Source organism: Gadus morhua, chromosome 9 (genome assembly GCF_902167405.1).
Source record: "Gadus morhua chromosome 9, gadMor3.0, whole genome shotgun sequence".
Taxonomy (NCBI): Eukaryota; Metazoa; Chordata; class Actinopteri; order Gadiformes; family Gadidae; genus Gadus; species Gadus morhua.
In genome coordinates this window covers 23,579,024-23,605,323 of record NC_044056.1, presented here as the reverse complement: position 1 = coordinate 23,605,323, position 26,300 = coordinate 23,579,024, and the positions used below count along the sequence as shown (strand labels likewise).

The window sequence follows — 26,300 nt, the reverse complement described above, 5'->3', positions numbered from 1 at the left end:
TGAAGGTAGCGTAGGCTGGACTACATGTCTGATCAGAATAATGAGGACTGATTCAACTTCCTGTTGAACCCATCCTGGGGTTTTGAACCCTAAAGGAAGCTTTTCGTCTTGGTTTCAGGTGTCAGAGCACACCTAGTTTTATTGCCGTCATCGAATGTTAATCATCTATGTCTGTGGTTGTTACCTACTTGGATCAATAATGTTTGGAAAAAAAGATCAACATTTGAAAAAGGCAATAAAATGTATTATGGTTGCAGTGTTGAGTCTTACCATGGCGTAGTAGTTGCTGTTGACCATGATTGGCCCGCGCCCTCTCAGGTAGATGTACTCTTCCCACCAATCACTGACCTGGTTCCGGTAAACACAGGAGGTTTCAGATACAGGCTGCCACAGCTCCTCCTCCTCCCTGACCACAGTGACATGCCCACCTGGCCGGTTGTTTTTGCTCCTTTTAAAACGTTTGTAATTATTTCAATTTAACGTGAAATATTCGTAATAAGTATAATTTTTTTATATTATATTATCGTAGGATTTTGGGCAACCACAAAGTTTGTTTTATTTTTAGGGAACTGTTTGTTGCCCGACCAAGTCCAGCTGGCACTGGCCAACAAGCCCGTCAAGGTGGTAGATGCCGGTAAACCTATTTTTAGTCACCCCTTGTAAACTTGTAGAACTTGTCTCCCATATGCTTCCACCCGCTGGGATCTCCCACGGTGTTGCGTGGAATATATAGGGACAGGAGCCCATCCTTCAAGACAACGCTTTTATTGGCTTTGGTTTCTGCCAACATGCCGGTGAGCTTGCCGCTCTGTCTGTCAGCCCAAGCTGCTTGTTACTTATAGAGGATAGCTCCTTTGCGCTGCTTAGAACCAATCCTGCGTTCCTCCCTAAGAATATCAGTTGTGTCTCAGTAGTGAGTCAGAGGAGAAGCGGCGCCCTCTCTGCCCGGTACGGGTGCCGCCGATGTACGGGAAGCGATCAGCAGTGATCAGGGATCATTACCCATGTCTCAGGTACGCTCTGCATTTGTAGAGCAGGCTATGAGTGACATCATGTGTTTGGGTGGATACCGGTTACGCCCATAAGGCCAAGCCTAGACGCCTACATTCATAGATCATACAATATCGTTTTTTATATGATTATAAAATATATTTAATATTATATGACGATGGCGCGGCCTGACAAATCATCCAAAATTGTAGTCACCTGATTAGGTCTATCAAACATCAATATAAAATTGTTGATGACCAAATAATTGTGAGAAATAATTAGTCCTGAGGTTTAGTAAAGAGCACTAAATGTGAATTTGACACAAAAGGCAGAGTGGAGAAGAGGGCTGGTCCCCCGACTCACATAGTTGGAAGCCCACCAGGACTTGAGCTTGAGGTACCACTGCAGCCTGGGGCCTAGGTTCTTCTCGAAGTCCTTGGCCAGGCCCTCCATCCTTGCATACTGCTCATCATCCATGAGGGGCCGGGCGGACTCCAGGTACTGCAGGAGACGGACGTCATGCGGTCAACCCCTGGTACACCAGCCCCCTCTGATAACAACCTGACCATTAACCATTACTGGACGACCACAGTCTGCAGGCATCCTGGACTCAACTGTAACCATGGACACAACTTGCCCGGCTAACCTTCCCTTGAAGGAGCGAAAGTTTACATATTTTTAGATGGCTTTGGGAGGGGGGGGGGGGTTCATATGCTAGGGTCCTGCAGAGCCCGTTGAGACTAGCAGGTTGTAAGGTGGCTCATGCTTACACCTGCCTCACATGATCTTATCTAACAGGTACAGTAAAATCAAGGGCAGGGGGACGACTGATTGGCTGGCTCCCGCTTTGATTCATGTCTGCTTCTATCACTGAAGCCCAGAGGGGGACTGTTCAGATGATTATGAAGGGCAGAGGATTAACCCAACTCTCTGGAAGCCTTCGAGACTAACTTATCCATTTGGTCTCTGCAGCGTTCCTTCTGTTTAACACCCCCCCCCCCCCCACACACACACACACACACACACACACACACACACACACACACACACACACACACACACACACACACACACACACACACACACACACACACCCTTCTGCAGGTGTCCTTCACGGGGGGCACAGGGAGGCGAGGGAGAGAGTTCTGGAAGCTGTACAGCATGGGCTTCCTCCCAGAGAACACCTTCACCAGCACCTGAAGGAGAACGGGAATCACAACACAAACAGCGGGGATTGATATACGCTTAACAAACATGCAATGTAAATATATGGACACCAGCCAGCAACACTTAATCATAACGTCTACCTGCTTAAGCTATTAAGTCATATTTAAAAGCCCTAACCCTGTTTTTGATACCTGGACAACATAAGACCGCTTTGAACCTAAAATCACAGGATCTAAGGGTTCATGAGGGGGTGAACCCTTGTTTAACACTGTCAGATTTAGTGTGACGTAGTAAACATTTTAAGACTTAACTACACGCCTGAAGTGAAATCAGGCTAGGGAGGAGAAATGTCCCTGAACATGTCTGTCCTCCCACTCTGTCCCGGAGTGGGAGTGAGTGAGTGAGTGAGTGAGTGAGTGAGTGAGTGAGTGAGTGAGTGAGTGAGTGAGTGAGTGAGTGAGTGAGTGAGTGAGTGAGTGAGAGTGTGTGATTGAGTGAGTGAGTGTGTGAGTAAGTGACTGGGTGTGAGTGAGAGTGTTTGATTGACTGAGAGTGAGTGAGGGAGTGACTGATTGAATATTAGTGAGTGAGTGAGTGAGTGAGTGAGTGAGTGAGTGAGTGAGTGAGTGAGTGAGTGAGTGAGTGAGTGAGTGAGTGAGTGAGTGACTGAATATTAGTGAGTTTGAGTGAGTGAGTGAGTGAGTGAGTGAGTGAGTGAGTGAGTGAGTGAGTGAGTGAGTGAGTGATTGAGTGAGTGAGAGGGAGAGTGTGTGAGAGAGTCTGTGAGTCAGTGTGAGTGAGAGTGTGTGAGTGTTTGAGTGAGTGAGAGTGTGAGACTGTGTGAATGAGAGTGTGTGAATGAGGGAGTGTGAGGGAGAGTGTGAGATAGTGTGTGCGCAAGTGTGTGTGAGTGTGTGAGTGTGTTTGTTCACCATCCAGAGTTTGGCGGACCAGGACACAGAACCGTGCTGGACGTACATCCAGCCATGCCACGACAGCAGGCACTTGAGGACGTTCCTCATGACGAAGATGATGCTGACCCACAGCCCCGTGCCCACCAGCACGCCCCCCACCGCCCTCTGGTTGTTACAGGACAGGTACCGGCTGGGGAGGGACAGAGGGAGGCACAGTAGGGGGACAGAAGGTCGGACAGAGGGAGGTAGAGGAAGACGGACATAAGGAAGGCCAGTAGGAGGGACCGGAGGAGGGACATGGGGAGGGACAGGGGGAGGGACAGGGGGAGGGACAGGAGGATGGAGATAGGGAGGGACAGGGGGAGGGACAGAGGGTGGGACAGGGGGAGGGACAGAGGGAGGGACAGAGGGAGGGACAGGTGGAGGGACAGGGGGAGGGACAGGAGGAGTGCACGTGTGATTGAGTTAACAGCTTAATCAGACATGTTGATAGAGTGCTCAGTCCTCAGTATCACTCATGAAATGCCTCTTGTCAAATCAAATTACTTGAAACGAACTATTTTCTAAAACGTTGATTTATTGGCCTTATTCTAAATTGGACTGTCTCCTAAATAGAGATATAACCCTGGAGTCATTTAAGGTAAGCATCCAGCCATGTGACCGCGTAGAGCTTGGCTCACCCAGAGCCCTAGCAAGTGCACGGGCTCACAGAACAGGAGAAAAGCGAGGCGTTGCATACCAAGCAGCTCTGCAGATCTATTCACTTGGACCGTGGGCCCGTCAGTGGCCCCAGTAAAGACAGTAGTTCAGCACAGCTGACATCATGAGTGAATGCTAATCAAACCCTGGACAGGAAAACGCAGGAGCAGGGATATACCTCACAAAGCATTTATATCATTTGTTAAATTGAAAATAGTGAGAATCATTGATATTGTGTCACTTGCTAGTAAAAAACAATTAATGCAAGTAGGATTCCAAATAATTATTTGCCTTTTCCTTTTTTTTTGTTGATTATATAAGAATTATGTTTAGAATTCATTGTTAGTTAACAAAATACTCCAGACAAGTTACCAGACCTGTTTTGCCTGACAAGCAACCCAGAAAAAATTTGGAACTAATGACTTAAAGGGGACATATTATGAAAACAACACTTTTCCTGGGATTTGGTGTGTTGTTTTGGGTCTCTTGTACCCTGCCTACAGTGACCAAACAAGCTAGTCAGTTTCGGCGCCCCCTCCTACGTAGGAAGGGGGCACAGTTGAATATACCTCCCACTTCCCCTCCAATCAGAGCATAGCTAAGATTTTGTGGACCAACGGACGAGCAGCCCCAGCGGGGGGAACTCGGGGGCAGCCCTTCACAGCTAAGCTCCAGGAGTACAATCCCATTCTCTGCCGAAGCTTTGGCGGCAATCCGGAGGAGGAGACATGGAGGAGAAAGGGATTGTACTCCCAGAACTGAGCTGCCGGACTGCCGCCGAGCTACCCCCGCCGGACTGCCGCCGAAGCTTCTACGGCAGTCTGGCCGCCGTCGAAGCCATCCGGCCGCCGCTGAAGCTTTGGCGGCAGTCCGGCAGTGTACTCCGGGAGCTGAACTGCGGCCGAAGCTTATGGAAAGCCAAGAAGGCCACAATCCGGCCCTAGAATGGTGCGGTAAAAGTGCAAAACCGCACGGAAACCGTACGGATTCCGTACGGATTCCTTGCGGTTTGGCAAGAATTCCATACGGATTCCGTACGGTTTTGAATGACTAATAGCCGCGGCTATTAGTCATTCACTCCGGCTATTAGTCATTCACTCCGGCTATTAGTTATTCACTCCGGCTATTAGGTATGCAGAACGAGCCCCTCCGTCTTCTTTGCTTGACCACTAAGTTTGAAGGCTGTCTAACCAATCAGAGCTGCAGTGCCTCCATGTTTCGCTGTAACATAAAGCTGTGTTGTCTTTACTAGTTTCACTACAATGTATTGACCACCATTAGCTAGTGGAAAAATTGTGTCTAGTACAGTGATATATTTGTATATGTTAGGGCCTATTGTACAGAATGAAGAGGTGCTGTACCGAAACGTAATTATAGTTTGCATCAATTTTTTTTTTTTTTTTTTATAAAGCTCATAAAATAATTTGGGTCACACAGAAATTGACAGGGTCGGTCGGAAACCGGAACCAAACAAATTTTTTTTTTAGGCCTAGGCTATATATTGAGATGGCAGTGTGCGAAATACCCGACAATATTCGGGGATGTCCTCATCCCCAGATTGTTCTCGATATGCAGTAGCCAGCTAGGCCATAACATTACATAACATGAACATGAACTGAATAAATGCCAGGTATATAGCATATCGGAGACGGGCACACAATCAGTGCATTTGCAAATGAGAGAATGCAGTATGACCGATCTTGTGACATTGTTTAACCATCCATCTACAGCTAATACGATCAGACAGATACATCATTGATCACATATAAGCCCACAACAAGCAAAACATCACCACGGCAGGTGCGCTCTCTCTCGCACATTCACACAATCACTCCAACTTCTCCAACTCCAAGGCAAGGCTGTTTCACTAAGACCACAAACAACCACAACTAACCTGCCTACATATCCACCACAATGCACAACAATCAGTTCTATACATTGCGTCTATCTTCTGTTTGGCGCACATGGCTAATTTGCATACTTGCACAGGACTGTCGGCTCCGCTTGTCAAAAAAATAGAACGTATTTGTGAATAAATGCTTTGAATTCTGAATACTGGACTTGGTGAGCTTAAATAGGCTATTAGGTTACCTTTAGTGAGATGGCCTAAAACGGAATACAAATGAATTATTCTAGGACATAGGCTTTCAGGATCAATTCAGAGGTTCAACTGTTCGGGATTCATTTTGCTTAGCCAGTGAAAGTGACCAGCTGTAGATTCCGCACTGTTAAAAATACTTCACTACAAGTAGGCTATAAGTCCTCCAAATAATTCAGCAGAATTGCATTACTGCCACAAGCATAGGCAGCAGTAGTTATTATGCGCTAAAATGGTCCCTGCCAGTGTTTTTCTATTCTGATGTTTGTGGATGAATCTTTCAGCTACAGCTTTTACAGGTATTTTTAAAATGCGTATACGGCTCTCCCAGGACAGCCACGCAACGGAATATATATATAATAGTGAAATGTCATATTGAGAACATTTAGATCAGGGGACACGCAACAATCGAGGGATGTGGACACCCCCGAATATTGACGGCTATTTCGCACACTGCCATCACAATTGTAGCCTACCATAACACACTGTACTAGACACAAATGTATTTTCCACTAGCTAGTGGTGGTCATTACATTGTATTGAAACTAGTAAAGACAACACAGCTTTATGTTACGGCGAAACATGGAGGCACTGCAGTTCTAGTCTCGACAATGCGTTACTTTAGTCTGGCATTTCTCTTCACTGATTGGTTAGACAGCCTTCAAACTTAGTGGTCAAGCAAAGAAGAGGGAGGGGCTCGTTCTGCATACCTAATAGCCGGAGTGAATAACTAATAGCCGGAGTGAATAACTAATAGCTGGAGTGAATGACTAATAGCTGCGGCTATTAGTCATTCAAAACCGTACGGAATTCTTGCCAAACCGCACGGAATCCGTACGGTTTCCGTGCAGTTTTGCACTTTTACCGCGCCATTCTAGGGCCGGATTGTGGCCTTCTTGGCTTTCCATAGAAGCTTTCCGGTTGCTCCGGCGCGGGGAGCTCGGCGGCAAGTCCGGCAGCTCAGCTCCAGGAGTACAATCCCTTTCTCCTCCATCACGCGATTCATGGACTTCAGAGAGTCAAGGCCAAAGTGCCTTTCCCGCAATTTCTCTCAACCATGACCGAGATATCCCCCACTACCAGTCTTGTTGTGGAAGTGCCAGAGACGTCAGACGCAATCTTTATGATTCATAATAACATCTGAGGTGCACATAGCTTTTGGCCGTGGATATAATATTATATAAATACCCATACATAATATTATTATTATATTATATGAAATAGAGCTCCAGGAGTCCGCAAACGGCAACAATCCCTTCTCCTCCATGCTGTGGTTCAGTCTGACAGCTCATTGGTCAAAGGGCAGCATCTCATTTGCATTAAAGCTACAGACACCAGAAACAGCGCATTCTGAAGGGACTGGAACAGAGGGGAACAGCGGTAGGTGATATTTTTTTCATAAAAGCTATTTCCAACAAACAGCTTCAAAAACATGTTTTCCAGAACTCAAATACTATGTTTACTTGTTGGGAAAACACCATAATATGTCTCCTTCAAAGCTTTGGCAGCACTTGAAGCATACCAGCACCAATTGGCATCTTGGGGATATAGTCCTGAACACACACACACACACACACACACACACACACACACACACACACACACACACACACACACACACACACACACACACACACACACACACACACACACACACACACACACACACACACACACACACACGTGAAAATATTGACCCACAAAGCATCTATTTGTACTAGAGGACCTTATTTTGTTAAGTCATAAACACAAACTTTAGTCATTATATCTGTAAACGACAAGATACCTCTATTACTTGGCTGTGTTCTAATTTGGGCTGGCCCGAATTATTCGAATATTCGAATACTCGTTCGGAAAATTAGTATTCAAAGCTTAAATCAGTATTCGGAGCTTCGTTGTTACACATACGGGACGTTACCAGAGCGAGGGAGGCAAACTATAAGCGACACCAAGCAGAGAAGCGAGAGAGGTGGAGGAAGAATAGATATCTTGTTTCCCTTTACATTATAACAACATTAGCGGGATCTCGGGAGGAAAATAAATGCTTAGTGAAATGCTAACCTTAGTCGTTTGTTTAAGTTCGCTGTACAGCCCCGCGCCAATCAACTGTGACTGGCTTGCTGCAGAGCGTGAGAGTCTTGCGAATACCCGGTCAATATAATAGATATAATATGGACACATAAGACTATCAATATTCAAAAATATAATATTTGTTATGGATTTATTGTACAAATTCCCTGAAAAGATGCACGTTCCAGAATGAATTGAAAAGCTCCCGCAAGGGCAGAGATGGCAGAGGACAGCTGATTTGGTACGGAACAACAGCTGTTCGCTTCCACAGGGAAAAAACTAAGTAACTCCAACTTACTTAGGCCTACTAATTAACGTTCAAAAGCTATTAAATCTTCAACAACATATGCAGATACTGTCAAAATCGGTACCAGGGAGTATATCGGGATTATTTATGTTGTTTTTGATAGTGTGTTTTTCTGGAACGAGTATTCGAATATTCGCTTGGAAAAACCAACGAGTATTCGAAGCCTGAAAAATGGCATTCGGGCCAGCCCTAGTTCTAATCTAGTCACCGAATTGCCTTTGCCAGGCCATTACATTTCATTGAACTTACACTTACTACTCTGCAGCTGATAATTAAGAAACACACACAGGATCACTTTATAAAGCGCTGCATAAGCGTAATGAGTTTTGATTATTATTTAGTGTTAGGATCTTATACAGGCCTTTTGAGTGTAAGGACACGGAAACCACAAATATCACACAGGACCCTTCCCACCCACTCCACAATCAATACAGCTCCTTCCATCTGGTCATCTGAACAACAGTCAACAGAACACCAGAACAAATCCCATTGCTTCCAATGCCATCTCCAACTCATAATGCATTCCCTTCTACACTGAACCTCCTCATTCGGATTGTATTTGCTACAGTATTTGTATATTTGTATTGGTTCAATGCTTTCAGGAATCAAACGTTTGTGTCTGTAGATGATTTTCTCTTAACGTTAAGAACTGAATGACAGCGGCCTTACCCAATAGGTATGTGCTGCCCCAGCTTGGCCACCAGGCCCTGGGAGGGGTCCAGCTGGTTGTACTTGTTGTAGGACAGGTAGGCTCCCACCACCACCATGAAGCCCCCAGGGCTGCCCGGGTACACGCCGGTCATCACCCCGTTCTGTTAACAGAGATGAGGGTATTAGTGTCACCAGGGTGGGATCAGGACATCCCAAGACCTACTGAAACCTTATTTGTTTTCCTCACAACCAGGTTATAACAGATCTTACTTTATTCAGGTCCCTGTGTAAACAGATGAGTTGCTGAACACCAAGACCAAGAGACAAGAGATACAGCTGAACGAATGTGTAGATGGTAGATAAATAATGGATGACCTACACAGGGGATACTTTGTTGAATTCTTAATGAGATAAAGTAAAAATACATACACTGTCTTATTAGGATGATCAATACCAAGATAAAAGGATCTGTCTATCTGTGTCTGTCTGTGTGTGGATAGTGAATCAAATGCAAGTCACTGGGTTCATGTGACACTGCCTAGCTTAATTTCAACTTTATGTGACGTGCAGTGAAAAATGAAGGAAGGGCTTTTTGCATGATCTAAAGCGATCCATAAATTTATCGTGGAGGGCCTGGTTCGACGCTTTCATCAAAGTAACAGAGCTCTTAATTAGTTTGTGATAAGTTGATGTAGTATGAGTTTTGCTGAAATACTTTCTTTCCCATCAAATAGATTAAAATAAATAATATCAGCTATATAATAATAATATAAATATCCGTAGAAATATAGGAATAAAAAGTTGTTTTTACACTGCCAAATATGCCCTTATTATACCTGTCTTTTTCACGGCACGGCATTAACACTGACCGAGCTAATATGCCGGCTTGATTTCGCATCCCAATTACCCCTCACGAACCCTACAAATATTCAGGGTTTAATTTTCAGGTAAATGCGATCAGACAGCATTGCTGTACCAGGGGCTGGACTTGGTTAGAGTTGTGGCTGGATTGTCTCTACAACAGAGACAACGCAGCGACATCCACATGAGTAGTTCTAAGCTGCTCCGTAGTATAAACTGCCTCTTATTCCCCTTTTCCGCTGACAGTACCAGCTCAATTCGCCTCGACTCGGACCGCCTTTTTTTGCGTTTCCATCGTCAAAATCTGGTGCCTGGTACTTTTTTAGTCCACCTCCGTCGAGGTTCCTTGAGAGCTGATCCGACACTTTTGTGTGACGTTAACAGGCTGCTTGCTGGCCACTGATTGGCCAGAGAGTGACGCCACTGGACGAGCCCGTCGTCCGAGTCTGACACCCGACACCAGGTGTTGCTGAAAATGGATTCCCGGTCTGAAATCGCAGCCCCTCTCCGCGTTATAACAGTGTTTATATCATATCGTTACAAGATGAGCAACTTATCACCGAAAGCAATGTTAAATTGAATAGGCGACCCACAACGTAAGATATCACATTCACGATAATGAACTAGGAGGGCACTAAAATACATAATAGTTTAAAAGTCATACATGCATGCATGATGTGAACCTAAAAAGCACAGACAAATTAAGCGAAAGCGCGTTCAAGCCGAGAGGGGGGGAAAATACTGACATGTATGCCCAATGCTGGCATGAAGCAGTAACGAAATAGTTTAAATAGTACAATGTTCTTTGGGGTCGCGAGCATCCCGTTCTGCCGGTCAACTGATGGTTGAGTGAGCATCTGTTAGTGCTTGGAGAAAATGCAGATTCAAACTTTAGTAAAATTCTGAACTTTTTGACAGATTTAGAATACAAGGCATCTTTTATTTTGCAAGGAGTTCGTTGAGACACAGTAGCTTTTTTCTGTTTTCTTTTACTCGTAAACTTCTAATGTAAATGAGCATATTGGCTTTACATTGAAAGTATTGGTAACATTTTAGGCCTCGATTATTTTCTTTAAAGTCTTTGTGTTTGCATAATCGACCAATAAGCTGCTTCGGAAATTAGGCTGCCGAATTTTGGTTCATCGACACAGGATACAAGCAGAGGCTTTATTTAAAGAAAAATCAGTAGTGAAGCAAAAAGTGAAGGTACCGTGTTGAAACACACCGATGTTGTATTCTAGTTGCCCCCTTGTATCTCTAAAGCCTTAAACCAGGACATATGGTGTCATATATGGACATAGCAGACGTGACATTATCTTTTGTTATCCACGCCCGCTTAGTGGTGTAGATCCTGTTCATAGAGACACCGTTTTGTTTAGATTTTGGTAACAGAAACACTCAGCAGTGGACAACGTTGTCAAAGGGACAGTCGGAGACAGTCCCTTTGGGTTTGTGTATGATGGTGTGTGGGAGGCTGGAGGGCGGCTCACCTTGAAGCGGATGAACCGCTTCTTCCAGGAGTGGAGGCCAGAGAGGTAGATTTGTCGCAGGGCTTCATGGCACAGCTGGAGATCGATCCCATCCGGGGTGACCGTGAACTGGAAGGCCACAGCCTGATGAGCTTCTGCCATGGTGGGCTACTGCTGCTGGGGGTCACTGTGGAGATGTCATACCCTTGATCATTACTGCCAAGAGATAAGCCATGTACCTAAAAGCTTTGTTCCACTCTGAACCAAACAATGTCAATACCAACAAACACTATTATTCATGTAAACAACTACATTTAGGGATCATATTTGCAGCCCACCAAGTCAAATTGTACACTTTTGAATTGAAAACAAAAGACAGGACGTTTTTTGGAAGTTGCAAATAGAAGGCAGGTTGTCCAGGCCTAAAAATAGAGACAGATTATCTTAATCAGGCCAGGAATTTGCCATTGCATGTTCAACCTGTTCTGCATGTACTGGTATATTAGGCGTTATCGGAGTGTTACGCAGCGTTACGGAGTATACACTCTTCAAGGACTCTCTCAGGGAGCGCGGGTCCAACGTCCACTTCTAGATCAGACTGCATAGACTGTTTGGTTACCATGATGCCACGGCATGGTAACCAATTTGGTTTGGTTCGAGTAGCAAGGGAATTTAACCGTCTTGATACACCAAACACAGGTGAAACTCGGGACGTAACTATTCCTTAATAGAAGGTCAGTTTACGCTCTGAATGATGTGAAAATATGATATATGTAAACGTGTCAATCTGATAATAAAAAAAAGCATTCATTAACCTACAAGGCTGAAAATAACATATCTTACGTTAAAATAAATCCATTATTGCTTTCGCATGCACCGCACCTGCTATAGAGAAATGCCAACCCAAAACAAAATTTCAGCAATGCAAATTCTGCACCATGCCAGTAAAGAGCATCTCTTCCACCAAATAGCCTTCGGGAAAATACGAAAAAGGTACGCCCAAAAAGCTTGTGGCAAATTCTATAATGCTGCTGTATGCGTAGAAAATGTGATCTAATAGTTCTCCATTCTCATTGGAGCAGAAGCATCTCCCTCCCCCCAGCAGGTCGTCGGTCGCGTCACGTGATCTGCATGCGCAGAATGGAACTAGGGGAAAGGTCGCGCGCGTACACACACACACACACACACACACACACACACACACACACACACACACACACACACACACACACACACACACACACACACACACACACACACACACACACACACACACACACACACCATGCCTGGAAGAAAAAAAACCGGCAAACTCTCATATCTTGTGGAATATATACATTAAGGGACCTGACGTAACCTACCTTAACCCACCTTCAAAAGTGTAATAGCATCCAGCCCGCCCTGTGTGCAGCCCAGCACCTCACTGTGTAATGTTGTAGCTCAACAACCAGCACAACCATACAATGGAGCTTGCTTTAATATCATACAACCCGCATCATAATATGAAATGTAGAGACGCGTATAGAACGACATGGGACGCATGTTGGGTCTCATATTCACAGTATTCTGGTCATTAACCACGTGGCCAGGTCAGAACTGGGGCAGAACGAGATGTTTATTCACGACAATATGAAGTATTTCACTTCATGTTCATGTCGTACAGCTGTTATTCCATCATTGTTCCCGTTCAGGGACAGCACACGTTGACCTTCAATGCGGTGCTGAGCGACCACCGGTGCAGTTGTAAAATAACCAGAATAATCCACTTGACACACATTGACCACGACCTGTCACCTCAACGTGACCATGCAAAGTGCAGGATCATCGTTAAGTTTTCTTCAGTGGATGACCTTTACTTAAACTTGAACAGGATAGGTATGGCTAATACAACGCGAGACTGCAGGCGATGGAGAGTTGTATTCTAAAACATTATAGATAGACAAATTAGTCCTCTGGCCTTTTTAAGGCTAAATCAGAATGAGAAACAGAGCGGACAGAACACCGGGCTGGAGACCAGGGATGCCAGGGACTCTCAAGAAACTGGTCTTAGACTCTCTAGGTCCTCACTACAGGTCCTACTGACCTCAGGTAATGACACATCACAGGGGGACATGCATCGGGTGAACTGTGAACCGCATGTCTGCGCATTTACGGACGTTAAGTTGGGCGGTGTGCTCCCACCAGGAGCCGGCCATGTTTACGTTCCGAACTCGGAGACCTGCGGGGACGCATCGACTCCATGAAGGACCGTCGGTTCAAACAGGGAACAGCCTACTCACCGAGCCTCCACCGGAGCTGCAGAGATGGCCTGTTAACGCGGACCTTATGGTGTCTGGAGATGTGTGGATGATGATATGGGGTTGAGGACGTTTGGCGGAGACTGCTGCTGTAAGCGGCGCATGAAGGGAAGCCGAGTGTTGTACAGCACCGCCCCGTCTGAGACGTCACGTTCACCGGCAAGCCTTACCAGGGTATGGTGAAGGACGGAATGTAAGAGCAGGACTTTCTAATATCCAATACACACCGAGAATGACGGAAAATTCATGAAAAATATGAGCAATGAAATCAAGGGCATTTATTGAAAATGTTATTGTTATTGTCAGGCACAGGCGACACACCAAAGCACCAGAAAACACCCTGCCAACATAAGGGGAGATTTGGGGTGAGTTGAAGGTGGGTCATGGACGGCCATACTTTTTCTTGAACTTCGACGAAGCAGCGCCCCCTGCAGGATCTTCTTCTTCTTCTTCAGTGGGTTTTTATGGCAGCTGGCATCCAAATTGTTGCATTGCTGCCACCTTCAGGTTAATTTAAGTCATATCCTCATATTCTTTTAATCAGACCAGTGTCTGATAAATACTTTAAAAAACAACACGTTCCCCTCCCACTTGACCCCAAATTTAAAATACCTTTAACTGAAATCTCTCCTAGACCCTACTCTCTCAATGTCTCTAGTAACTCCTTCCTTTCCCTGCTGTATCTCCTACAATGTATAAGAACATGAGGCACTGTCTCGGGTTGTTGACGTTCATCATCACACATTCCATCTTGATGTTTCCCTATGACGAAAAGAGTACTATTCAATAATGTGTGACCAATTCTCATTTTAGCAATAGTAACCTGTTCTTTCCTTCTCATCCCACAAGGTTTAGTTGACTCAGTCACTCTTCCATTTAATTAGAATAAATGTCTCCCTCTCTCTCCCATAATTGTTGCCACTGGGGCATGATCCCCCTCCAAACAAGACATTTCCCCTCAGCCTTAGACAGCTGTAATGTTACTTACACAGTTTCCGTCTTTACAGCTGCTTTAGCTAATTTATCAGCTTTCTCATTTCCTGAGATTCCTGTATGGGCTGGGACCCACATCAGAGAGATCACCACTCCTCTCACAGACACACTTCTAATTGCCATCAGGATCTCATATAAGATACTGATGGCTCTTCGCTGTCCCTACCCCAATACTAGTGATGGCTGAAACAGAATCTCTACAAATCAATACCTTTTGATTTACAAGTTGCTCAATCCACTTTATTGCCATTAAAATAGCACATAGCTCAATAGTAAAAACATGCAAAAAATCTGATGTCCTCTTAGATTTCTCTACCTTTTAACCTCTGAACCATAAAAGCCGCTCCTGTTGCTTCAGTTTCTTGATCTTTTGACCCATCAGTATAATTAGTAGATGATCCCCATAATGTTCTCTCACATAACACTGAAACTCAAATACCATATCCGCTTCATTAGATCTGTTACTAACAGCTCCTGTGCCAATACCTCCCCTGTCCATCCAAAGCTTGACAACTTTGCTACCCCCTTCTCCCAGCTTGCTTGAGTCGCCACTCTAACTGGATGATCTTCCCTCTGTCCCATCAAATTAACCCAGTAATTAGCCAGTTGCTGTTTTCTCCTTAACCAAAGTGGCATCTCTCCTGCTTCAACTTGCAATGCACATACTGGGGATGTTCTCACTGCTCCCAAGCATATCCGGTAACCCTTCCTTTTACAGTCCCCTAATTACTAGGTATTTACCCGGTACATACAAGAAGGTAAATACAGAGGTAGTTACCCGGTAAATACACAGTAAATTATAGTGTATTACTGTGTAATTACCACTGGTAATAAGAAGGTAAATATAGAGGAATTAAAGCTGATGTACCAAGTAAAACCTCCACTATTACCCATCAACTCAACTAGCGTGTAGTTGTAACTGTTTTTTTTTTTTTTACTAACAATGATACACAAAAAATATGCAAACAAACCATACAAATCAAGTCAAAAAACTCACACCAAAAACAAGGATCAAAGCAAAACACAAAACAAAAAACACACAAAGCTTATAGGTCCTTCCATTCAGTCACAATGCAACAATTCTGTCTTATTCAGATGTCATTACTATGAATAGTAGTGGTATCACCCTCACCCCTTCTGTAATAATTCCATTTCTCCCATTTTCCTTCAAACTGTTCAACCTGCATTCTAAGGTTATGTGTAAATCTTTCCATGTCATAGATCTCCTCCACAATACTCAGCCACTGTTCTTTAGTAGGGGGGTCTACTTTATACCAGGCCCTTGTAATTGCCTTCCTGCTAGCCAATAATAATACTTTCACCAGGTATTTATCCCCTCCTTGTACCTCCTCTTGTGGAATGTTCCCCAAGTATAATACCAGACAAGTTTTTGGTATCTCATATCCCAATATCTCCCTCAGCACACTCCACACTCCCTCCCAGTATCCTTTCATCTTTTGACATTTCCAAAACACATGTGTATGGTCTGCCTCCATTTGACCACACAACCTCCAACATGGTTTCTGGTCTGGTGCGTATCTCCCCTTAATCTTTGGTGTAATGAAATACCTCATAATGTTTTTCCATCCAAATTCTCGCCATATCCTAGAGCTGGTGGCTGAGTGTTGGCCCTTGCACACAGTATACCAGTCATCTTCTGTTATTTCTATTCCAATTTCTTTTTCCCATTTTTCTTTAATATAAACAGTTGAATTTCCCCCACTGGACCCTAGAGCTTGGTATAGGGCTGAGATCACTCTACATTTTCTCCCTTCATATGCATTTATCATTATTGTAATAATCATGTTCTGTTCTTTGGGTTCTTTTAACTTTATTTCCTTTAAATAATAATCCCTCACCTGAAAATACCGAAAGAGGTCATTTGCTTCCAAATCAAATTTCTCCCTTATAGCCTGAAAACTCTGCAATTTACCCTTCTCTAATAGTGTGCATATTGTTGTAATACCCCTATTTGCCCATCTCTCAAAGCCCAAATCACTTATTCCTGGTTTGAATCTTTTGTCATGGGTTATCCACCTCAGAGGCCTTATTTCATTCTCTATTCCATACTTTCTCACTACCAAGTGCCAAGTCCACAATGTGAATTTAGTTATCGGGTCTAACAATCTCTCTTCCCTTTTAAACAATTCCCTATCGGTCATTAATATTTGTATGGGGCTAGCCTCAACCTTCATTTCTATATCCTTCCATCTAGCTACATATTCTCTATTACACCAGCATGTTACAGCCCTGAGTTGTGCAGCATAGAAGTAGTCTTGTAGTTTCGGTACAGCCATGCCCCCTCTGTCCTTGTGGAGCTGCATGGTGCTAAATCTAATTCTTGGCCTCCTACCCCCCCATATGAACCTGGATATCCATCTATCCCACTCCATGAACTGTTTCGGTGGTATCATTACTGGCAGAGTTTGGAAGAGGTACAATAGCCTCGGTAATACATTCATCTTAATTATTTCTATCCTTGAACTAAGATGAAATTGTAGTGTTGACCATCTTTCTATATCCCGTCTGAGTTCTTGATTAATCTGAATGTAATTGGCAGTATAAAACTTCCATGCTCCCTTCGTGATGTTCACTCCCAGATATCTAATTGTTTCTGAATTCCATTTAATTTTATATTTCTTTTTTAACTCTGGTGTAGGGGTATAGTTTATGGCCAAGATCTGTGTTTTGGTAACATTAAGTTTATATCCTGAGTAATACCCATACTCCTCCAACAGGTTCATCAATGCAGGGAAGGATTCACTTGGTCGCTCCAAGTAGGCTACCACATCATCCGCAAATAGCCCTATCTTATGTTCAGTACCATTCACCTTCACCCCTCTGATATCCTGGTTCTGCTTAATCGCCTGTGCCAATGGCTCTATGAATATTGCAAAGAGAGTTGGAGAGAGACAACACCCCTGTCTAGTAGATCTTCCCAGACCAAAAGAGTCTGTGAGACTACCATTCACCTTGATCCTAGCAGTCGGCTCTTGATACAATACGGCTCTTGTTTTAATACACTTGACAGATTCCTTATTGAGACCAAATCTTTCTAACACCTTAGATAGGTAAATCCAGTTGACACTATCAAATGCTTTCTCCGCGTCTACAATAACTAAAATTACACTATTCTTTGTTCGTTGAGTCTCTTCTACAATGTGTATCATCCTCCTAATATTGTCCTGTGTCTGTCTTCCTGAAATAAAGCCGGTCTGGTCTTCGTCTATAATGTCAGTCATGAATGTCTCAAATCTTTTGGGGATAATTGATGTAAACATCTTGTAGTCCACGTTCAGTACTGATATTGGTCTATAACTACTACAGTGCTCTTTATCTTTGCCCTATTTGGGTATGGTTGTGATAATGGCCTCCTTCCATGAAGGGGGGATTTTCCCTTCCTTAATTGTGTACCTAAATGAGGCCAACAACACCGGGGTCAACTCTTTTCTAAATATACGGTAGAACAGTGAAGGAAGCCCGTCACTTCCCGGACTGGTATTGTTCTTCAATCTAGAGATGGCCCTTTCCATCTCCTCCTCTGTGATGTCTGCCGTCAATAATGTATTCTGCTCTTCCCCTATTGACGGTAGATCCAACCTGTCTCGGAAGTTTTCCATATCTGGTTCGTCTGCCGCTGCTGGTTGTGTGTATAAGTTTTGATAATATTCTCTGAATACTCTCTCAATTTCGTCCGGTTCGGTAAGCAAATCATTAGTTTGTGGATCTCTAATTTTGTATATGGTATTCAATGCTTGTTGTTTTCTTATGCGTCTAGCCAATAATCTGCTTGCTTTGGAACCTCCCTCATAATAGGTTTGTTTAACAAATCTAGCTTTCTTTTCCACTTCTGTCAGTAGTATATTATCAATTTTATTCTTTGTTTCTTTCACTTGTCTAAGTATCTCTGGGTCACTTGTGGCATTATGTTTTCTCTCCAAGTCCTTTAAACGTCCAATTAGTGTCTGGTAATTTACTAGTCTGGATTTCTTCAGCAGAGTTGTCTGAGCTATCAAGTTCCCCCTAATGACGGCCTTAAGCGCATCCCAAAGAATGTTTGGATCTACCTCCCCATTATCATTTTCCTCTATATACCTATTTATATCTTTTTTTATTCTTTCTACCAGGTCTTTATCATTCAGAATCCCCACATTCATCCTCCACACTGTAGTTCTCCTTCTCTTGTTTAAATGTATTGTCATGTAGACTGCGTTATGGTCTGATAAATCTGCTACCCCAATCCTACATTCCTCAACCCTATGCATGTCTCCTTTTGTCATGAAGAAATAGTCCAACCTTGAATACATTTGGTGTGGGACTGAGTGGTGTGTGTAGTCTCTCTCCAAGGGATGTAGTTCTCTCCAAACGTCTGCTATTCCCAAGTCAACCAGTTGTATATTCATATATCTATTAAGCCATGTCCTATTCCTTTTTGTGCTAGTTGTATCTAGATGGTAGTTCATCACCATATTGAAGTCCCCTCCACATATTAAGATCCCCTCTAGTTCTTCATTAATGATGTCAAATAATGATTTAAAGAAGGTTTTCTTGCTATCTGGGGGTGCATATACATTGATCAATGTCACTCTTTGTCCCTCTAATTTACCCTTTATCATTATATATCTTCCCTCCTTGTCACATATTTCTTTTCCAAGTTCAAATTTGGTACAATTTGTTATTAATATGGCTACCCCTTTCCTATTGTTTTGTTTGTGGAAAGTGCTATAAAACGTATTGTTGTACCCAAACCTCTTTAGTTTCTCATGTTCCTCTGTAGACAAATGTGTCTCTTGTAGAAACACCACTTGTAATTTTTCTTTTTTGAATTTGGCCATAAACTTTGCCCTTTTAATTGGACTACTCAGCCCATTCACATTCACTGATACCACTTTAACACCTTCATGCTGCATTATACATCAGTTCCCCAATGCACTTTCATTACCCATAAGCTAAACATGGACACATAAAAAACCAAAGCAACAGCTATTCTAACTAAACAGTAAAGAAAAAAGTGATCTCCCATGGTAGACTGGGGTTCATTATCTCTCCCCATTTCCCCTGTTGGTGGGGAGAGGGGAAATCCTCTCGTAAGAGGGCCCCCCTTAGCGAAGAAGAACTCTCCCAGCCGAAGTCCTCCGTTCACGCTAAACATGTCCAACATATTCCAACCGTCACTCCCGGCATTAACCTTGCAATTCTTATAAAGCCAACCAAACGCTAGGCATATAGGAAAGTATATGCCTACACAAGACACAGTGCATGATGCTATATCCAGCCGTATAAACATCTACGAAAGCGTAAGTGCAAGGGTAAAGGTAAACGTAAATGTAACGACACTACTGATGCCATCAGTCGGCTACACCTACAGATATCGACAGGGGGCCTCCTGATAATTAAATATTTTATGATTTTGAGATGCGATATCATAATGGCAGACGCAAGCCAAACTTTGTGGCGGCCATGACGTTTGACAACAAAGAATGGCACGCTACTGGTGCTGATTGTGTTGAAAGTTTGTGAGACGCTACAGAACCCCTGCGTTTGCGTTGTTTACATTCATAGCTCACAATGCATCAGGCTTTGACAGTTATATCTTGTTCTGGATTACATGACCCGACAGGGTATTACTCCCTTTATAGTCATGAAGGGTAGTAGAGTCGTTTTGATGCGCGATGCGGCCTAAAATCAGAGGTGGATCGACTTATTTAGCTTTCTGCCCATGCGTCTGGCTAAAGCACTGTATGCGCTGGGTTTTAAAGATCTGTTGAAAGGTAATTTTCATTCAATTTCAATTGTTGGATTGTTATGGATTTGATTCCATGACTTGTGATAAAAAGAAAGATTTCATGCTGTGGTGCAGATCTGTACGTCTTTCAGAAAGAGTTGTGTCATTACGGCATCAACGATGTGAGGATCCTACACAAGGCGTGCACAATCTACAAGGCGAATTTCATGGAGTGCGCCTCTATAGATCCTTTTGTCTATGCCACTCTAGCATCGGCGTGCATGGCCACCTTCAAAAAGTCGTTCTTGAAGAAAAACGTCCTTGCATTGACATATGAGGGGGTCTATCAGAAAAAGCAAAAGTCGTTCTCGTGTGCATCCATCCAGTGGCTTGAATATCTATCCCATGCCAATAACATGGAGATTCTGCACGCTCTCAACCACGGTGAGGCTCAATATGGGCCATTCTTCCTCAGCTTTATCAGACCACTTTTTGCTCACTTTCCAGGTGGTGGTATCCTGCCCCTGCGACGATCAGCAAGCTACTTTCAGCTGTCGCCGCATAACACCTGCAACCATTACAGCTATGGCAGATAAGTTATCTGGTTCACTTGCACCTCTTTGTAACTATAGTGGTTAAATGGAGTGCCTTACTGAGGACCTCAACATTGCCTTGTCTGCTGCCATTGATTCAGTTGCTCCGATCGTAACTAAAAAACGAACATTGAAAAAACCAGCCCCCTGGTTTAATGCAGAAACTGTGGTGGCCCAGCCGCTGAGCAGTGCCCCACATGGCCACGTGGCTGCCACAAAGGCAGGCAAAGGCAGCCAAGGGGTGTGGTGCTGGATGGGAGGTACTACTCAGGTTACCCTGCACAGGTGCGCTGAGTTAGCCCTGCAATCAGAGGGCCATTTTAACTCCACCAGAACAGGCTGAAGACAGACTGGCTGGTGGAGCGTGTGGAGACCAGAGACACGTTAGGCCAGTCTCGTGGTAAGAGGCCTGTTGCCAACCTTCTTGATCACTCCAAACCTAATTAATGAAGTTACGTTCAAGTGGACCGAAGAGCTGTTTTGTCGGTGTGTGAATTGTGTCGTGCTGAAACCCGAGAGAAGGCCTGCAGCTGAAGAGGAACCCCAACGACTCCAAGAGGAAACCCAAGCCGAGCTAGGGCGAAGAGGTCAGTGGCAGGGACCACAGACCCCATTAACCTTGGTCTATCTTTCTCTCTCTCTCTCTGGCCCCACCCCAGGAAGAGCCAGAAAGGGCACCCTGACGACAGCCGCCAACCCGGTGAAGATTTGAGGTGCCTTTTGCCCCCTCCCTTTTCCCCCTGCACCTTTTTATAAATAAATGACATAAGTTGATTTCACCGCAACCCCCGCTTTTGCCTGTTCTATTCTAATTGGTGATCCCACTGTTGTACCTCAGAGACCAGGCGCCCACAAAACGCGCACTCTGAAGCAAAGCTGCAGGATCCTTGAACGCAAATGGCGCTCGACTAAACTTGAGGTCTTTCATCTTGCATGGCATAACAGTCTGCTCACCTATAAGGGTGCGCTGACTACTGCCAGGAACGCCTACTTTTCCAGTATCATCAACTTGAATAGAAACAATCCCAAGTTTATTTTTGACACGGTGAGGAGTCTGACTCAGAAACAGACTCAGACCGTAGGCTCCTCGATCGTGGCAGGTGAATTCATGGATTTCTTTGAGAATAAGATTCAATCAATTAGAGAGGAAATTGATGCTTGCCGCGCGGCTTGTCCTACACATCCTGTGGGGCAGGATGGGGTCCTGCCAAGTAGGATGGGGAACTCTAACGCAACTCTCCTGGAGTTCAAGGCAATTCCTTTTGGTGGAACTTGAAAGGGTGATAAAGGCATCAAAGCCAACAACTTGTATGTTGGATCCTCTCCCTTCCAGGGTTCTCAAGGAACTTCTTCCCACGGTGGGGCCTGCAATCCTCTCGCTTATGAATCTCTCGTTTTGAACAGGAATTGTTTCCTCCAATTTCAAGGCTGCGGTGATAAAACCGCTACTCAAAAAGCCTGGCCTAGATCCTGAATTAGTCAGGAACTATCGGCCTATATCGAATCTGCCCTTCCTGTCCAAGGTACAGGAAAGGATTGTAGCAAAGCAAATCGTTGATTATCTGACGAGGAACAATCTCTTCGAACCTTTCCAGTCGGGGTTCAGGAATTTCCACTCAACTGAAACTGCTATTACAAGAGTTGTAAATGACATCCTTCTTGCTTTGGATAAAAATACAAGCTCAATGCTTGTGCTGCTGGACCTGAGCGCTGCGTTCAACACGATCGACCACTGCACTCTTCTTCACCGTCTTGAGCACTATGTTGGTTTCGGGGGTACGGCTCTTGGTTGGCTTGAATCGTACCTCACAGATAGAACCCAATTTGTGCTTCATGAGGGTTCAGAATCAAAGCACTGCAAATTACGCTTTGGCGTACCACAAGGGTCCTTGGTCCATTACTTTTTGCAATCTACATGCTTCTCCTGGGCGACGTTATCCGCAGCTTCAGAATTAGTTTCCACTGCTACGCGGGTGACACCCAGCTCTACATTCCTGTAGATTCCGGGGACTCGACCCAGATTCAAAGGGTTGAGTCCTGTCTGGCTGCTGTGAAGGGCTGGATGTCACAAAACTTCCTACAGCTTAACACTGGGAAGAAAGAGCTGATAATTATCATCTCGAAGCGGGACCGGAGAGAGTTTGAGGATGTCTCACTGTGGTTGGATGGCCTCGCCATCCCACAGAGTGCGTCTGTCAAAAATCTTGGTGTCCTGTTTGACCCTCAACTATGCTTTGACCAACATATAAGAAGTATAACTAGAATTGCCTTTTTCCATCTGAGAAACATTGCAAGAATCAGACCAATGTTATCTGCAGCGGATGCAGAGACACTGATTCATGCATTTCTTTCGTCAAGACTGGACTATTGCAATGCACTGTTCTCGGGATTACCGAACTCTACCACAAAAAGTCTACAGCTTGTACAGAATGCGGCCGCTAGACTGCTGACCAGAGCGAGAAGGTTTGATCATATCACACCTATTCTCGCCTCTCTGCACTGGCTACCAATAACTTTCAGATCAGACTTTAAGGTGCTACTGCTAACCTATAAAGCCTTGCATGGATTATCTCCATCCTATCTGAAGGACTGATCATTCCTTATAATCCTTCTCGGTCCCTCCGGTCTTCGGGAGCTGGCTTTCTTTCACTACCGAAGTTTAAAAAGAAATGGGGTGGACTGAGAGCGTTTGCGTATCGAGCCCCCTTCCTATGGAATAGGCTGCCATAAGTGATCAGGGAAGCTGACTCTGTGGAGCTATTCAAAGGAAAGCTCAAAACGCACCTCAACAATCTTGCATTTGGAACATAGGAGTGTGAAAAAGACGGATGCGAAGTGAAGACCACTCTGTTTGCTTGTGCTTTTGTTATTACAGTATACATTCCCACTATGTACTTCTCCGTGCTAATTCACTATTCTGTCTGTTCTAGCGTGTTGCGGGTACTGGACTGGATGCCTGGACTCTCCTCATGGATAACCGGCCAGAACCCCATCACCATTTTAATATGATGTGCATGTATTTACCTGTATGTCAATTGTGGCACCCATTGCACTCCTGACCATCCCTGGAAGAAGGGATCCCCTACTATGCGTTTCTTCTCAAGATTTCTTCCATGCTGATTTCAAGGGAGTTATTTCTTGCCCGTGTGGGGGCATGGGTAAGGGGGTTGTCATAAATATTTGGCCTGTTAAGCCATTTGAGGCTGTAATGGTGATTAAGGGCTATACAAATAAAATTGAATTGAAGAGATCTTCTATCACGATCATTCAAGATTTTATCTGACCACATTTCTTCCTCAAAGATGACGGTTCACCACTATTTATTCCAGTTTAAATAATGCGTTGGACAGATCTTAACCCGATTTTAGTAGTTTCTTCTTCTCCTGAATAGTTTTCCTTGTTTGATGCAGGCCAATAATTTAACAGTTCTGAAACAATGACATCTTTTCCACAACCACAGCATATGTCTTCTGACATGGTTGTTTAAGAAATAAGAAGCTATTCACTGCATCAGTTAGGGTTAAATAACTTGTTGCCAACTGAAACATAGCACTGTAGTTTTTGACTGATGGAAGGCTCTTTCCGATTTGCTTAGTAAAATCCAGGTGGTGACTTTCTTTTTGGCCGGGCAGTGTAACTAGCCTCCAAAGCAGATGAAGGATTCTACTTACCTTAGTGGTTCAATCTGCATCCTCCATCCTGGCTGGTTATGTAAGATAAAGCCTCTGAGGCAGTTAAGAAAGGACACTACTTTTCTGTGCAGGTACTTCCAGGCTGGCAATGGCACCGTTGCTAGTCACGGGCATATAGAAAAGGAGCTAAATCTAATATAACCAGCCTGAAAGGGGGATGAACAATGTACCAGGAGAAAAGTAGAATCCTTTCTTATCTGCTTATATTACCTACATTATAGGGTGCAACTCAACAATGCATGTCTGAAAATGGATCCTGACAAAAATGTTTTGTTTTTGGGTTTTTTATTGTTAAGTGACCATAACAGACAGTCATTTGGCGGTATGAAAAAGGCAATGAAAAGATTCTCGCAATATGGCTCGATGAAGAAGGCTTTTGAAAAGCTGAAGGTAGACAGGAACACAATTGCCAGGACTGCTGTGATTGCAGAGCTGTTCCTCACCTTCCCGGATCGTTTCAAAGAGCTCAATAGAGAGCACGATGATAAGATAGTCGACTTTGCAGAGCGCTACAGGAATGCTATTACAAAGGATATGGCAGAGGTCATAACTGAAAATAAACATAAGGGCAAGCTCCTCCCGATAATGTACCAATATACTTAAGGGCTTTGGTTTTAGGTTCAAAGGGGCATGGGTTCTAGGTTTAAAGGGGCATGAGCAATACTGAAAGTTTGTTTAAATCAGTGAATATCTCCTCACAATCCCCTCAACAAAACAACTGTTGTTAATGGTTGGATTTTCTTTAATCTATTTTGAGCAGCCGTTTAAAATATTAGGTATTTTAATGCAACTGTTTTGTTCTTGTACTTGTTCATTTAGGGACTGGAAAGTGTTTTTTTTAAGTGGTTCTTATTTCATTTTGGCCACAACTATACATTTTTTTGTCTTAATGTAAATAAAAGAGACTGTCTTGACTTATATTGCTTTTGTTTAGGTATTTTCCTCATGTAATACCCAAATGCTTCATGATACATTTATGAAGTTGTGACTACTGCACACTGTTGTGTGTGTAATTAAGTGTAATAACATTTACTGAAAAGTCCAAATTGTTTCACTGAGGTAAAGGGAATAATTCATGACAGTATAATAAAGGTCTCATGACAGTCAATGTCAATATTGGCCAGTGTAGTAACTTTTAATGACATATTATTGAAATGTCCAAATTGTTTCACTTTACTTGAGGCCAATAGAATCATTCATGAGCCATTGAGCCTGTTGTAAAGGCATTAGACAGGGTAATAACGCTTCATGACATGTTATTGAAATTTCCAAATTGTTTCACTTTACTTGAGGCAAACAGAATCATTCATGACAGTATAGGTCTGATGACAGTCAATGTGAAAACCTTCCGCATATGACAGTTTAATGTAATTTTACATAAATCGAAATAGTTTCTTTACATTTGATTATTAAGCCTACTTTGACATGTTTATGACCGATCATGTTATTGGTTAATGTCAAGTCGACATAACCAAGACATCAACAAGATATTTTGCCTCAGCTTATGTCAGGTTGTCATAACAAAGACTTCTCATACAATGTCAATGTTGCATTAAACGTGACATAATTGACCGAATGACACTTTATGACAACAGTCATAACTATTCATAATGTTCATGACAGGTGTCATGTCATGGTTATGACAGTGTAATGACAGTCCTATGACAGTCTTATGTACAGTCTTCAAATAAAGTGTTACCAAAAATACTCACTTTCTTTTACAGAACTCTTTCTGCAGGAAATGCATTTCCTAGTTTGTATTAATCTTGATGAT

General features: G+C 43.6%; 1 protein-coding gene and 2 long non-coding RNA genes across 7 annotated transcripts in view; 2 read left to right on the top strand and 1 right to left on the bottom strand.

Annotated features, from left to right (window-relative positions):
- Positions 1 to 13,786, bottom strand: part of cpt1ab (carnitine palmitoyltransferase 1Ab (liver)) — a 33,216-nt gene extending 19,430 nt beyond the window's left edge. For 2 of the 4 annotated variants that reach the window (XM_030365625.1, XM_030365628.1), the window contains exons 1-7: positions 13,506 to 13,786; positions 11,248 to 11,413; positions 8,915 to 9,057; positions 3,090 to 3,261; positions 2,085 to 2,186; positions 1,354 to 1,491; positions 271 to 348 (exon numbers count right to left, since the gene is read on the bottom strand). In XM_030365625.1, coding sequence (XP_030221485.1) covers positions 271 to 348; positions 1,354 to 1,491; positions 2,085 to 2,186; positions 3,090 to 3,261; positions 8,915 to 9,057; positions 11,248 to 11,388 — 774 coding nt within the window. In that variant the 5' untranslated portion in view covers positions 11,389 to 11,413; positions 13,506 to 13,786. Of the gene's footprint in view, positions 1 to 270; positions 349 to 1,353; positions 1,492 to 2,084; positions 2,187 to 3,089; positions 3,262 to 8,914; positions 9,058 to 11,247; positions 11,414 to 12,069; positions 12,399 to 13,505 lie in introns of those variants that run through there. The other 2 variants (XM_030365626.1, XM_030365627.1) reach the window with 2 other exon arrangements.
- Positions 12,825 to 20,805, top strand: LOC115550525 (uncharacterized). Of its 2 annotated transcripts, XR_003977904.1 has the most exons (4): positions 12,826 to 13,314; positions 13,411 to 13,716; positions 13,830 to 13,888; positions 20,749 to 20,805. It is a non-coding gene; the product is annotated as an uncharacterized LOC115550525 (long non-coding RNA). The 2 variants fall into 2 exon arrangements; XR_003977903.1 differs by having other exon boundaries at positions 12,825 to 13,716.
- A 71-nt stretch (positions 20,806 to 20,876) lies between these two features.
- Positions 20,877 to 26,196, top strand: LOC115551426 (uncharacterized). The gene is made up of 2 exons (XR_003978035.1): positions 20,877 to 21,547; positions 23,765 to 26,196. It is a non-coding gene; the product is annotated as an uncharacterized LOC115551426 (long non-coding RNA).
- Positions 26,197 to 26,300: the final 104 nt, after the last annotated feature.